Raw genomic sequence first — 11,375 nt, 5'->3', positions numbered from 1 at the left:
CTTCCCCCCCCCCCACCTTCCCTTCAATGAATAACAGAAAGCTCCCTCTATTTTCTTGCTGTAACAATGATTTGAGAAGACTGTTGAAATTTCGTAATGGCGAAGAGAGAACTGTTTCACAGTTATTTTACTTTCATGTTTGATATATCTCAGCATCACTGAAGGCTGTTGTTTTGTTGTTTGTGATTGGCTGTGGACAATGGATGCTTCGTATGAAATGCTTGTGATTGAATACGGTTCTGGCCATACTAATTTCTTCTAATATGGTTCTTAATCAAAATAGATTACATTGTCTTTTTTTTTTTTTTTTTAAGCAGCCTATTGCTAGCAGACATTGTACTATTTGAATAGCAGCCTATTGCTAGTAAACATTGTCCCGACATTGTCCTATTTGAACAGCAGCCTATTGCTAGTAGACATCGTCTTTGAGTAGTCTTGCTAGTAGACATTGTCTTCTTTTGTCCTCTTTGAGCAGTCTATTGCTAGTAAACATTGTCCTCTTTGAACGGTCTATTGCTAGTAGACATTGTTTTCTTTGAGCAGCTTATTGTTGTAGACATTATCTTCTTTGAGCTAGTTTATTACTAGAAACATATAGTTCTCACCTTATTGCTAATAGACATTGTCCTATTTGAGCAACCTATTACTGGCAGATATTGTCCTCTTTGAGCATCCTATTATTGAGCAGATATTGTCCTCTTTGAGCATCCTATTATTGAGCATCCTTTTACGGGCAGATATTGTCTTCTTTGAGCAACCTATTGCTAGCATATATTGTCGTCTTTGGGCCGCCTATTGCTAGTAAATATTGTCCTCTCTAGGCTTTCCCTTCAAGGTTTTAAAACGCTAGGAAGATGTTTTCACACGTGAGATCTCACAATCCACTTCTTCCTTCGTTCAGTTCACCGATCGTGCTCAATGTCCCTAGAATCCTACACTTTAAATTTTATGCTCAACTAAAATTTAAAAAATATTGATTACAAAATTTGTAGGCATAAATTATAGTTTAAATGTTAATTACTTCCACGTCAATGGTCACATCTTTTGTTCGTATCGATGAGACCCAATCTACATGAGCAGAAGTTGGAAAAGGGTCTATTTTCGTAATTATATTTTCCAAAAAAGTAATAAAACGACGTTATTTTTTTTTTAATTTTTTTTTTAAATTTCTAATTTCCTCGGTGTTTCTTCGTGGGCTTCTCAGGCGGAATCTTTCGAGTAATCGTTGCCGCCCAGAACCACCAAGATACCATCAGCCGTTCCTTAGTGGTTCGCACAGCGGAAAACGCCAACCAAGTTGTCCGGCATTTATCTTTTTCACTCATTTTAGCTTCCTCTCTCTCTATCTCTGTTTACAACTTAGCTTGCTCTGCATCTTCCACGAATTTGTTCTTCTCTTCATTTCCGATTCTGATATCTTAATTTTATCCAAAAACAAAGCAACCCATCTTCCATGGCTGCCAATTTCGCCATGCTTAAACCTTGTTCCTCATTTTCGACCCCATCATTTGTTCAGACCAAATTTCGTACACATAGATTGTTATGCACTGGCCCATCTTCCTCTTATTATCCACGATGTCAAGGAGGTTTGTTGTCAGCTACCTTTCGTTTCTTGGAGTAATTTTTGGGTTTTTCCTTGTGGGATTTCTTTTTTGTCCTTCCTTATCTTGTTTGGCTTCTGGGTTCTTAGGAGCTTATGGTTTACGCGTCGTTAAATGTGCTTCTTCTAATGGTAAGGAGCCTGATTCGTTGGATGATGGAGTTAAAAGTGTGGAGCAGTTACTTAAAGAGAAACAGCGGGCAGAATTGTCTGCTCGGATCGCTTCTGGAGAATTCACAGTGGAAAAAGCTGGGTATACAAGTATTTGTGTACTAGATCCTACGAATTGATAGCTCTTTCTTAATATATGGACTGACATAATGCTTGATTATCATGTGTTTTTGTTTTGGGAATCAAGTTTTCCATCTGTGTTGAGGAGTGGGTTGTCAAAGATGGGTGTTCCTAGTGATATTCTGGATTTACTATTTGGTTTCATCAATGCTCAAGAACAATATCCCAAGATTCCTGAAGCTAAAGGATCATTAGATGCAGTTCGTAGTGAGGCTTTCTTCATACCTCTGTATGAACTTTATCTCACGTATGGTGGGATATTTAGATTGAGTTTTGGGCCAAAGGTTTGTTCCTATTTAGTTCTGTAAGTTGCAGTAACTTATTCCACATTGTGATTACTTGCAAGGTATCCCTTAATGTATGATATGATATCTTGGTCTTCTTGCAGTCGTTCTTGATTGTTTCTGATCCTTCCATTGCTAAACATATACTGAAGAATAATCCAAAGAATTATTCTAAGGTACTCCTGTTTGTCAAGTTAGTAAAATTTGTTGGTTCCTTCTTTGTACACTGATGATAGTTGGATGCACAGGGTATCTTAGCTGAAATTCTTGACTTTGTCATGGGGAAGGGACTTATACCAGCTGATGGAGAGATATGGCGTGTACGAAGACGGGCTATAGTCCCATCTTTGCATATGAAGGTAGGGTAACTCTTACTTGCCCTTTCGGCGTGTACTTACTTTTCTGCTTAGATATTTGCTCACAAGAGTGACTGCAAGTAATAAAGCAAGTCATTTGTGAGATCCCACATTGGTTGGAGAGGGAAACGAAGCATTTCTTATAAGGATGTGGAAACCTCTCCCTAGTAGATGTGTTTTAAAACCGTGAGGCTGACGGCGATACGTAATGGACCAAAGCAGACAATATCTATTAGCGGTAGTCTTGGGCTATTACGAATGGTATCAAAGTCAGGCACTGAACGGTGTGCCAGCGAGGACACTGGCTCCCAAGGGGGTGGATTGTGAGATTCCACATTGGTTGGAGGGGGAACGAAGCATTCCTTATAAGAGTGTGGAAACTTCTTCCTAGCAGACATGTTTTAAAACTTTGAGGCTGACGGTGATACGTAACGAGTCAAAGCGGACAATATCTACTAGTAGTGGCCTCAGGCTGGTACATCATCCCAACAACGTGTGTAAGTGTAACGATTGAAGCTCACCGCTAGCAGATATTGTCTTCTCTAGGCTTTTCTTTTCGGGCTTCTCCTCAAGGTTTTTAAAACGCGTCTGATAGAGAGAGGTTTCCACACCCTTATAAAGAATGTTCTGTTCCCCTCTCCAACCGATGCGGGATCTTACAATCCACCCTCATTCGGGGCCCAACGTCCTCGTTGGCATTCGTTCCTCTATCCAATCGATGTGGGATCTCACAGTCCAGCGTCCGCGCTGGCACATCACCTGGTGTCCATCTCCCTTTTGGGCCCAATGCTCTCGCTGACACACCACCCAATGTCCACCCCCCTTTGGGGTTCAGTGTCCTCACTGGCATACCGTCTGGTGTAAAATTAAACTAAATGGAGTCTTGATTATTCATTACAGTAAGTGTGAGGATGGTATGAGATGCTATTGCTTATCTAGAATGCTCTCTGTACAGAGGGAGGTACATTGGAATCTAGGTGTCGGGAGAGTAAGGGGAGGTCTCAAATCTTCTCTCCTATGTGTACTCTGTTTACAGTTGATACTAGCGAAATCTTTCGTCTTCCTAGCCCTTAAGAAACCCTTTTCATGTAGCACTTAAAAATTAAGCCATCCATTTATAACATATACACTTCTGTTGATCTTTTCATGTAGTATGTAGGAGCTATGATTAATGTTTTTGGAGAAGCTGCAGATAGGCTTTGCAATAAGCTAGATGATGCAGCATCTAATGGTGTAGATGTGGAAATGGAGTCCCTCTTCTCCCGTCTGACTTTAGATATCATTGGCAAAGCAGTTTTTAACTATGACTTCGATTCACTTACAAACGACACTGGCATAGTTGAGGTATCTCTTTCCATTTCTTATTCCTTTTGTGAATCCTGATGTTCTTTGACATCAGTATGTCAAATTATTCTGGTTTTTGTAATGCTTATATTCCATTTAGAACAGGCTGTTTACACTGTTCTAAGAGAAGCCGAAGATCGCAGCGTTGCACCGATTCCGGTATGGGAAATTCCGATTTGGAAGGATATTTCTCCACGGCAAAAAAAGGTCTCTAAAGCCCTTAAATTGATCAATGAAACCCTCGATCAACTAATTGCTATATGCAAGGTAAAGTAGCAATTGCAGGCCTCAAAGTTGATCAGGATCTGAACTCTCATTTGACTCTAATGTTTTTCACTCATTTTCAGAGGATGGTTGATGAGGAAGAGCTGCAGTTTCATGAAGAATACATGAACGAGCAAGATCCTAGCATACTTCATTTCCTCCTGGCATCGGGAGACGATGTACGTTCCTAATAGTTGACTAGTCGATGAAAATTGGAGACCCAACTAGTTGATAACTTTCTGGGCTATTATGTGTAGGTTTCAAGCAAGCAGCTTCGTGATGACTTGATGACTATGCTCATAGCTGGGCATGAAACAACTGCTGCAGTTTTAACATGGACCTTTTATCTTCTTTCCAAGGTAATCGATCTCTTCGCATTTACGAGGCACTAAGATATATTCTGTTTTATCATTCAATACTTGTAGTATGTTCCATAAGTACATTGTGTTGCAATCCAATTCTAATTGTTTACCATGAAATCGTCTCAACTTTAGCCGTGATTTTTGGTTGCAGGAGCCTAGGATCATGGCCAAGCTCCAAGAGGAGGTAATGAAGTCTTCTTCTATACTTTATTGTAGATAAAGAACAAAAAATCCTTATCTTTCATACTGGTGTAATTTTGTTAGGTTGATTCGGTCCTCGGGGATCGATTTCCAACCATCGAAGATATGAAGAACCTCAAATATGCCACACGAATAATTAACGAAGTGAGGTTTCATAGCTGTTCAATTTAATATATTATTGTGGATGTATTCCATATTGTTGAGTGACTTTCTCCTTCTGCAATTACAGTCCTTGAGGCTTTATCCACAACCACCAGTTTTAATACGTCGATCTCTTGACAACGATACGCTCGGAAAGTACCCAATAAAGAAGTAAATAGCAAATCAACTGTTTCATTCTCTACTCATAGCTTTAGTATTACATGAAGTTTTATTTATCTTCAATATAAACTTTGTTCTATTTCTTAAATCACATAACTAGCTACTTTGATGTTAGCATTAAGAGGATAATGGGAAGTAATGGTTTATATTTGCAGGGGTGAAGACATATTCATATCTGTTTGGAACTTACATCGCAGTCCAGAACTTTGGGATGATGCAGATAAATTTAATCCCGAAAGGTGGCCTTTGGATGGACCCAATCCGAATGAAACCAATCAAAATTTCAGGTTCGATACGTACGTATTTATAGTGTATTAGTCAAGGGAGGTAGATTGTGAGATCCCACATTGGTTGGAGAGGAGAACAGAACATTCCTTATAAGGGTGTGAAAAACTTTCCCTAGTAGACACGTTTTAAAACCTTGAGGAGAAGTCCAGAAGGGGACAATATCTGCTAGCGGTGGACTTGGGCTGTTACATCTACCGCCCTCCATTTAGGTCACACGGAAGAATATCCCAAATTTGCATCGATTATTAATGGAGTGCAATTACCATTCAAGCTGACAAACGAATGATACAAGTTGGTAGATAAGAATAGTAATTGATATCTCAAGCCAATCTATTGATTTATTCCTAAACTTGTGAAACAAAACAGCAGATAGGATGATTCAATTAGATGGCTTAGCATTAACGATAGTTTTGCTATGCATCTATTGTCTTTTATGAGTACTAATACCTACAACGATCGATATTATAGGTATTTGCCGTTCGGTGGTGGACCACGGAAATGTGTGGGAGACATGTTTGCTTTGTACGAGGTATTTGTTCTAAATAGGATTTAAAAAGTTGTTCATTTGCAGCAGCAACCATGACAACAACAAAAAGAACAGAAAAGACGACAGCTAAATATTTGTTTTCCAATATACAGGCTGTTGTAGCACTTGCCATGCTTGTTCGGCGATTTGACTTCCAAATGGCACTTGGAGCACCTCCTGTATGTTTCTGCCTGATATGTTTTTTTTCTTTACTCGTGTTCTTCAAGTCTTCCTTTATGTTGTGCGAATGGTGTTCTGGACTCGTAAAGCTTCATTCTCCACCTTAATTCTGTGAAATCCCACGTCAGAGAAGGTAGAGCATTCTTTATAAGGATGTGGAAATCTCTCCCTAGTAGACGTGTTTTAAAAACCTTGGGGGAAGCCCGAAAGGGAAAGTCTAAAGAAGACAATATCTACCGACAGTGAGCTTGGACTAGCTTAGGCTGTGAAGTCTTAAAACATCACTAGTTTCCTTTTTAGGAACAGTTGAATGTAGGAGAGTAACAAGATCTGTTCTGGGTCTTACAACTGTGTTCTTGAGTTGTTTGATGGTTCATGAAACTAAGATCATCCCTACAGGTAAAAATGACAACTGGAGCTACGATTCATACGACAGATGGATTGAAAATGACGGTTACACGAAGAATGAAACCTCCAATCATACCCACATTAGAGAAGATGCCTGCAATGGTCGGTGATTCATCGGTCGGTTTCTTGAAAGATGAAACAGAAATTGTTCAGGAAGGAGAAGTTTCTTCTGCTCATTCCTGATAATACTAGCAGTGTCTCTCCATGGTTGAAATTAGTCTACTCAAGTAAGAAGATGCAGGAACAGAGGAACCCGAAAACCGATGACTAGTTAGCGAATCATCGATTGTATATTGAATGATTTGTATATGTAAAAAAAAAAAAAAAAGAAAGAAAGAAAAACTGTTCTTATTATACTTCTTGAATGTTATAAATATAGATGTTTTTCCCTGTCTAAATCCATTCATTTGGCTACAAACTTTAATGCTGTTCTTTGGAGCGAGGGAATGGAACCAAGCCCACTGTCATCAAATATTGTCTGTTTTAGTTCGTTACGTATCGTCATTAGCCTCGCAGTTGCATGCACTAGGGAGAGGTTTTCTAACTGACGTAGGATTTCACAATCCACCCTCATGCGATCTAGCGTTCTCGCTGGCACACCATTCAGTGTCTGGCTCTGATACTATTTGTAATAGTCTAAGTCCACCACTAGCCGATATTGTCCGTTTTAATCTATCTCTAAGATCTCGGGCGAAAATTGCTTGGACTATTATTATACAAATTATTGCATTTTTTTTTTATTGAAATAATGTAATTTGGAAACCATTTTAAAGTTAAGAATAGAAACAAAAAAAATTTGAAATTTTGGGACGGTTTTTTCTTTTCCCTAATTTTCTGGGAGCGCACGTGCGAAGTTACACGCTTGGGATTATTCTAGCGAAAGAGTTTCAATCTAAAATGCTAAGGGTTTGGTCATTACTACAATCATCTCGGTAATTTGTGTGAGAGAGTCAGAGAAAATGGCAATGGCGACGATCCGATCCAATCTTCTTCGCGCCGCCTTCCGCGGTGCCTCACGAAACTCCGCTCAGCCTAAGCGCGGCTTCGCTTCCTCTGCTCACGACGATGCTCGTAAGTCTCTGTATCTCTCTCTCGGTATTTCGGATTGTGATCGTGTATGCGCTACAAACACGTCTCCCTCAATTTGCTTTTTCTTTATTGACGGAATTTTTGCTTGTTGCTTTTGGCAACTTTGTTTAACCGGTTATATGTTTGATTTCATTCATTTACCTGCGCTATTTTCATCTGATGAAATGGAGGAAAACAAGGATGATGTTGATTATTGAATCATGTTAAGAAATTTAGTCCAAAATGATTTGATCCGATGATTTTTGTTCCTTTATGATTGGAAGTCTCGCGAAAGGAGGTGTTTTGAAATTTGAATTCTGATTTAAATGTTGTTATTCTATAGTTTTGTTAAATCATCGAGCGGGAGTATATACATGACACATTTGAGAATTAACGTGGATGAGGTTTCCAATCGCTAAGAAGTTAATTTGATTTAAAGCTGATGGGAAAGAAGAAAACAAGAGGGGCAAACATATTTATTGATCCATTACTGAGTGGCAGCAGCATAATTCTTGATTTCTATGATTGCATTAAAAAAAAAGAAAAGAAAAGAAAAGACATGAACGAAAGTCTTGGATGTGGCTTGTGGTAGGCTCAATTTACTTCTGATTTTGCATAAATAAGACATGAACGAAAGGAAACGTAAACTCAGTAAATTTATTAGAGGGTTTAGGGCTTTTTAATAAAACAATTCTTCCCCAGGATGAAGGTCGTGGAATTTTCTCCACCTCTAACTTTACGCCTGCTTTTTTTTTTTGTTCTTTTGATAACCGGGAGTCAGAACTGTGCTCCACTTAGCCAGGCACCCACATCCACCTCAAGGCCCAGGCTTAAGGAGACATCAAGGGTTTTTAGTATTATGCTCACCCGAAGGTTTGAACTTTGGACCTCTAAGTTGGTATGACCGAGAGGCCGCAAACCCCTTGCCAACGGGACCATTCCTTGTGGGCTTTCTCGGTTCTTTATTTTCGCCCATTTTTTTCTCTCACGTTTCTTGGTGGGGTTGGGGGAGGGGGACAGATATTCTTCTGTTTTAGGGGTGGGTTTTTGTAAACTGTTTTGAGATAAGCTAATTCAGTGTTGTGAATTTATTTTCTAGTAACCCACCGTAACTTATACTTCATAGCTCTTTACGTTGTTTGGGTACAATTACTTATTGTTATTTCTAAATACTATTGCAGAAGGAAAAACCGTATGCAGGAGTGCAATGATGCTTGTGCTCCCTATATTTTATCTCTCATACAAACTTTCTTTCTTTATGTCAGGTGAAACGGCAAAGTGGGAGAAGATTACTTATGCAGGCATTGTATCCTGCTCTATTTTAGCATTCTATAATCTATCAAAGGGCCACCCCCACTATGAAGAGCCCCCTGTGAGCTATAGCTTCAGTCAATTTATAATTTTCCTCCACTTCTCAATACATTAGTTGCATTATGCATTGTTTCTCATTTGTGGCCCATTTTGTTTGGGTTTTCATCGTTTGCAGGCATATCCATATTTGCACATTCGCAATAAAGAGTTCCCATGGGGTAAGCTTCCAAGTCATTACTAGTTCTATTACATCTTTTAGATCCCTTTGAAGTTGCAATTTGGGTTTTGAAGAGGAAACTAGAACTGGATACTGCAGTGATGACATGTAGTGTTATTTTATTCTCATTAAAGATGATGCTATATTATATTATCTTTTCAATTATTTTTATACTTTCTAGAAATAACAAACTCTATTTTCTACATGCATTTCAATATTCATTTTATTAAAAAAGGAAGTGCCCAAAATGTATAATGTGATGTCCCACATTGGAGAACAAACCACCATTTATAAGAGTGTGGAAACCTTTCCTTAGCAGACGCGTTTTAAAGCCTTGAGGGGAAGCCCGAAAGGGAAAGCTGCTAGCGGTGGATCTGGGTTGTTACATATAATTTCCAAGTAGTGGTGAATTTTCTGAGTTGATTTATGGTGCTAGTCGTTTTCTTAAAATAAATTTTTGTTTTTATGAAAGTAACATTAAACATAATGTAGATTTTACAAATAATTAGTGATTATGCCTCTATGCTTTCCACAGTCCACATACATAATTATGGACGTTTTTCTTTGTTTGGATTGGACAGTGTTTGTAGTAATCAGAAACAAAAATTGATTAGCAGTCTTTATCTCTGTTTACAGTTTACGTTGCTTGAGCATAATGTTGAAAGTTGAACTTAGGCCATTGATAATGTTGGCATCTGGAAGCTGAACCATCTTAGTTTCCCAAGCAAACTTACAGCTATTATGTAACTAATAGATTTGCTACCAACGGCCGCTAGTAACTCATAATTACCTCGTTCAGCTTGCCAACAGTTTTCTGATCTATTTTACAACCTCCTCCTTTCATTTACCGAACCCTCGCTTAACTTTGAGCTGCCCCATCGTCAAATATCAAATGGTAGTTCAATGGCCACCACTTTCTGTTGTTGATCATCTCTAGGTTTTATGGATACTTCGGGGATTGAACTGTTCGGAAGCTGTTTTCAGAAACAGTTCCTCTTTTATTTTTTGGTAACTTTGTTTGTACAGTTTGTTCTCTCGTTATATTTTAGAACAACTGCAGTTGACACTGGTCTTTAAAATCTTTACAAGCAAAAACTTCATAGCATCATTGTAGGAAGTAGAGCTAGAGATGTACTGCAGCATTTATCAAAACTGGCTGAATTTGATGGATTTTGGTCTCTGTTCGTTTCTCGATTGGTCCTTTTGCTTTTATTATTTGTTGGGAAAATAATTGTTTCACTTCTTCAAATAATAATTTGTTTTTTTTAATTCTCAACCCTTTGTTTGTGCATCAGGTCCCGATGGTCTCTTTGAAGTGAAGCATCACTAAGGACTTGCTTTGGTTCGAGGGGACATCGAGCATAGGAATTCTACTTCACTTTGTTCCATATCAGAAAGACTTCATTGACTGGTTCGGTTGAAATTTTCTTTACAAAGGATGCATGGTCATTTTTCATTTGTTAAATGCTATCAGGGTCTGATATCTTTTTTGTGTTGTCAAAACTATCCTTCCTGATTAATAAAATTAACTTTCCATCATTCTAAATCTGAGTTTGTAATTAGTGGTACTAATGGTGGTAATGGTACTTGGTAAACTGAAGCAATTGTTAGGTTTATCAACACAATAGTTGGATCACAAGAACTAGAACAAGAACTTCAATTGTTTTATACACCACTGATGACTCCTTGGATGTATGTATGTATAAATCTCAAATCTGTTGATAATATTCAAGCTTATCAGTGGATCAGAATTACCAAATTCTAGTTCATCTAGCTGTAAGTCTCAAATTGTGTAAGTTTGCCGGAATAAAGCAGCTCTGATTTATGAGCTTCAATAAGAAAGGGAAAAACAGAAGTGTACAGTGTGTGTAATGATAGAACAAAGAATTTGACATCTCATTGACGTCAGAAATGTATGAAAAATCATTAGGCTATATGTTCATAGGTAGGTAGGAGTATCATCAAGCTTCTATACTATCAAATTGAGAATAAAAGTAGAAGCTCTTCAATAAAGTGATTCAACTTATTCAAGAACACATTCTTGAAGACTCCATGTTTGTTTTCGTTTTCGTTTCCATTTGAGTCTCTTCGTCAATACTAATACCGTGAAAGCAAATGTGAGGAAAGAGATTGAGTGTGAGATCTTCGGTCATGGAGGAGAACGAAACTTTATAAAGGAGTGAGTGGGAGATTGAGTGTGAGATCTAGGAGAACGAAACTTTATAAGGGAGTGCGTGGGAGATTGAGTGTGAGATCTCACATCGTTTATGGAGGAGAACGAAACTTTATAAGGGAGTGAGTGGAAATTGAGTGTGAGATCTAGGAGAACGAGACTTTATAAGGGAGTGTGGGAG

The 11,375-nt window shown here is 38.4% G+C and overlaps 3 protein-coding genes across 5 annotated transcripts in view; all 3 read left to right on the top strand.

The window, feature by feature from the left end:
* LOC111435949 (probable UDP-arabinopyranose mutase 5) overlaps window positions 1-243 on the top strand; it is a 3,898-nt gene extending 3,655 nt beyond the window's left edge. For 2 of the 3 annotated variants that reach the window (XM_023073579.1, XM_023073577.1), the window contains exon 4: window positions 16-243. The gene's annotated coding sequence lies outside the window, so the exon portion shown is untranslated. Of the gene's footprint in view, window positions 1-3 lie in introns of all 3 variants that reach the window. The other variant, XM_023073578.1, reaches the window with a different exon arrangement.
* Window positions 244-1,199: 956 nt separating this feature from the next.
* On the top strand, window positions 1,200-6,849 carry LOC111435948 (protein LUTEIN DEFICIENT 5, chloroplastic). The gene is made up of 16 exons (XM_023073576.1): window positions 1,200-1,586; window positions 1,691-1,853; window positions 1,959-2,175; window positions 2,280-2,351; window positions 2,424-2,534; window positions 3,684-3,875; window positions 3,981-4,142; window positions 4,223-4,318; window positions 4,397-4,498; window positions 4,653-4,685; window positions 4,766-4,846; window positions 4,932-5,014; window positions 5,179-5,310; window positions 5,780-5,840; window positions 5,951-6,016; window positions 6,417-6,849. The coding sequence occupies exons 1-16, from the start codon at window positions 1,454-1,456 to the stop codon at window positions 6,606-6,608; spliced, it is 1,896 nt and encodes a 631-aa protein (XP_022929344.1). The 5' UTR covers window positions 1,200-1,453; the 3' UTR covers window positions 6,609-6,849.
* Window positions 6,850-7,335: 486 nt separating this feature from the next.
* Window positions 7,336-10,567, top strand: LOC111435960 (cytochrome c oxidase subunit 6a, mitochondrial-like). Its single transcript, XM_023073595.1, has 4 exons — window positions 7,336-7,496; window positions 8,759-8,865; window positions 8,980-9,022; window positions 10,317-10,567. The coding sequence occupies exons 1-4, from the start codon at window positions 7,385-7,387 to the stop codon at window positions 10,349-10,351; spliced, it is 297 nt and encodes a 98-aa protein (XP_022929363.1). The 5' UTR covers window positions 7,336-7,384; the 3' UTR covers window positions 10,352-10,567.
* Window positions 10,568-11,375: the final 808 nt, after the last annotated feature.

The sequence above is a fragment of the Cucurbita moschata genome, unplaced genomic scaffold, assembly GCF_002738365.1.
Source record: "Cucurbita moschata cultivar Rifu unplaced genomic scaffold, Cmos_1.0 Cmo_Scf00051, whole genome shotgun sequence".
Classification (NCBI taxonomy): domain Eukaryota; kingdom Viridiplantae; phylum Streptophyta; class Magnoliopsida; order Cucurbitales; family Cucurbitaceae; genus Cucurbita; species Cucurbita moschata.
Note: the sequence above shows the minus strand (reverse complement) of the source record. Positions and strands in the feature narration are given on the sequence as shown.

Bases quoted from the DNA above. Each gene is read 5' to 3' on its own strand.
- LOC111435948 (XM_023073576.1), top strand. From the start codon at position 1,454: ATGGCTGCCAATTTCGCCATGCTTAAACCTTGTTCCTCATTTTCGACC. The intron at 5,311-5,779 runs GTTCGATACGTA...TCGATATTATAG, and splicing joins GAAACCAATCAAAATTTCAG to GTATTTGCCGTTCGGTGGTG. The intron at 5,841-5,950 runs GTATTTGTTCTA...TCCAATATACAG, and splicing joins ACATGTTTGCTTTGTACGAG to GCTGTTGTAGCACTTGCCAT.
- LOC111435960 (XM_023073595.1), top strand. From the start codon at position 7,385: ATGGCAATGGCGACGATCCGATCCAATCTTCTTCGCGCCGCCTTCCGC. The intron at 7,497-8,758 runs GTAAGTCTCTGT...TCTTTATGTCAG, and splicing joins CTCTGCTCACGACGATGCTC to GTGAAACGGCAAAGTGGGAG. The intron at 8,866-8,979 runs GTGAGCTATAGC...CATCGTTTGCAG, and splicing joins CCCACTATGAAGAGCCCCCT to GCATATCCATATTTGCACAT.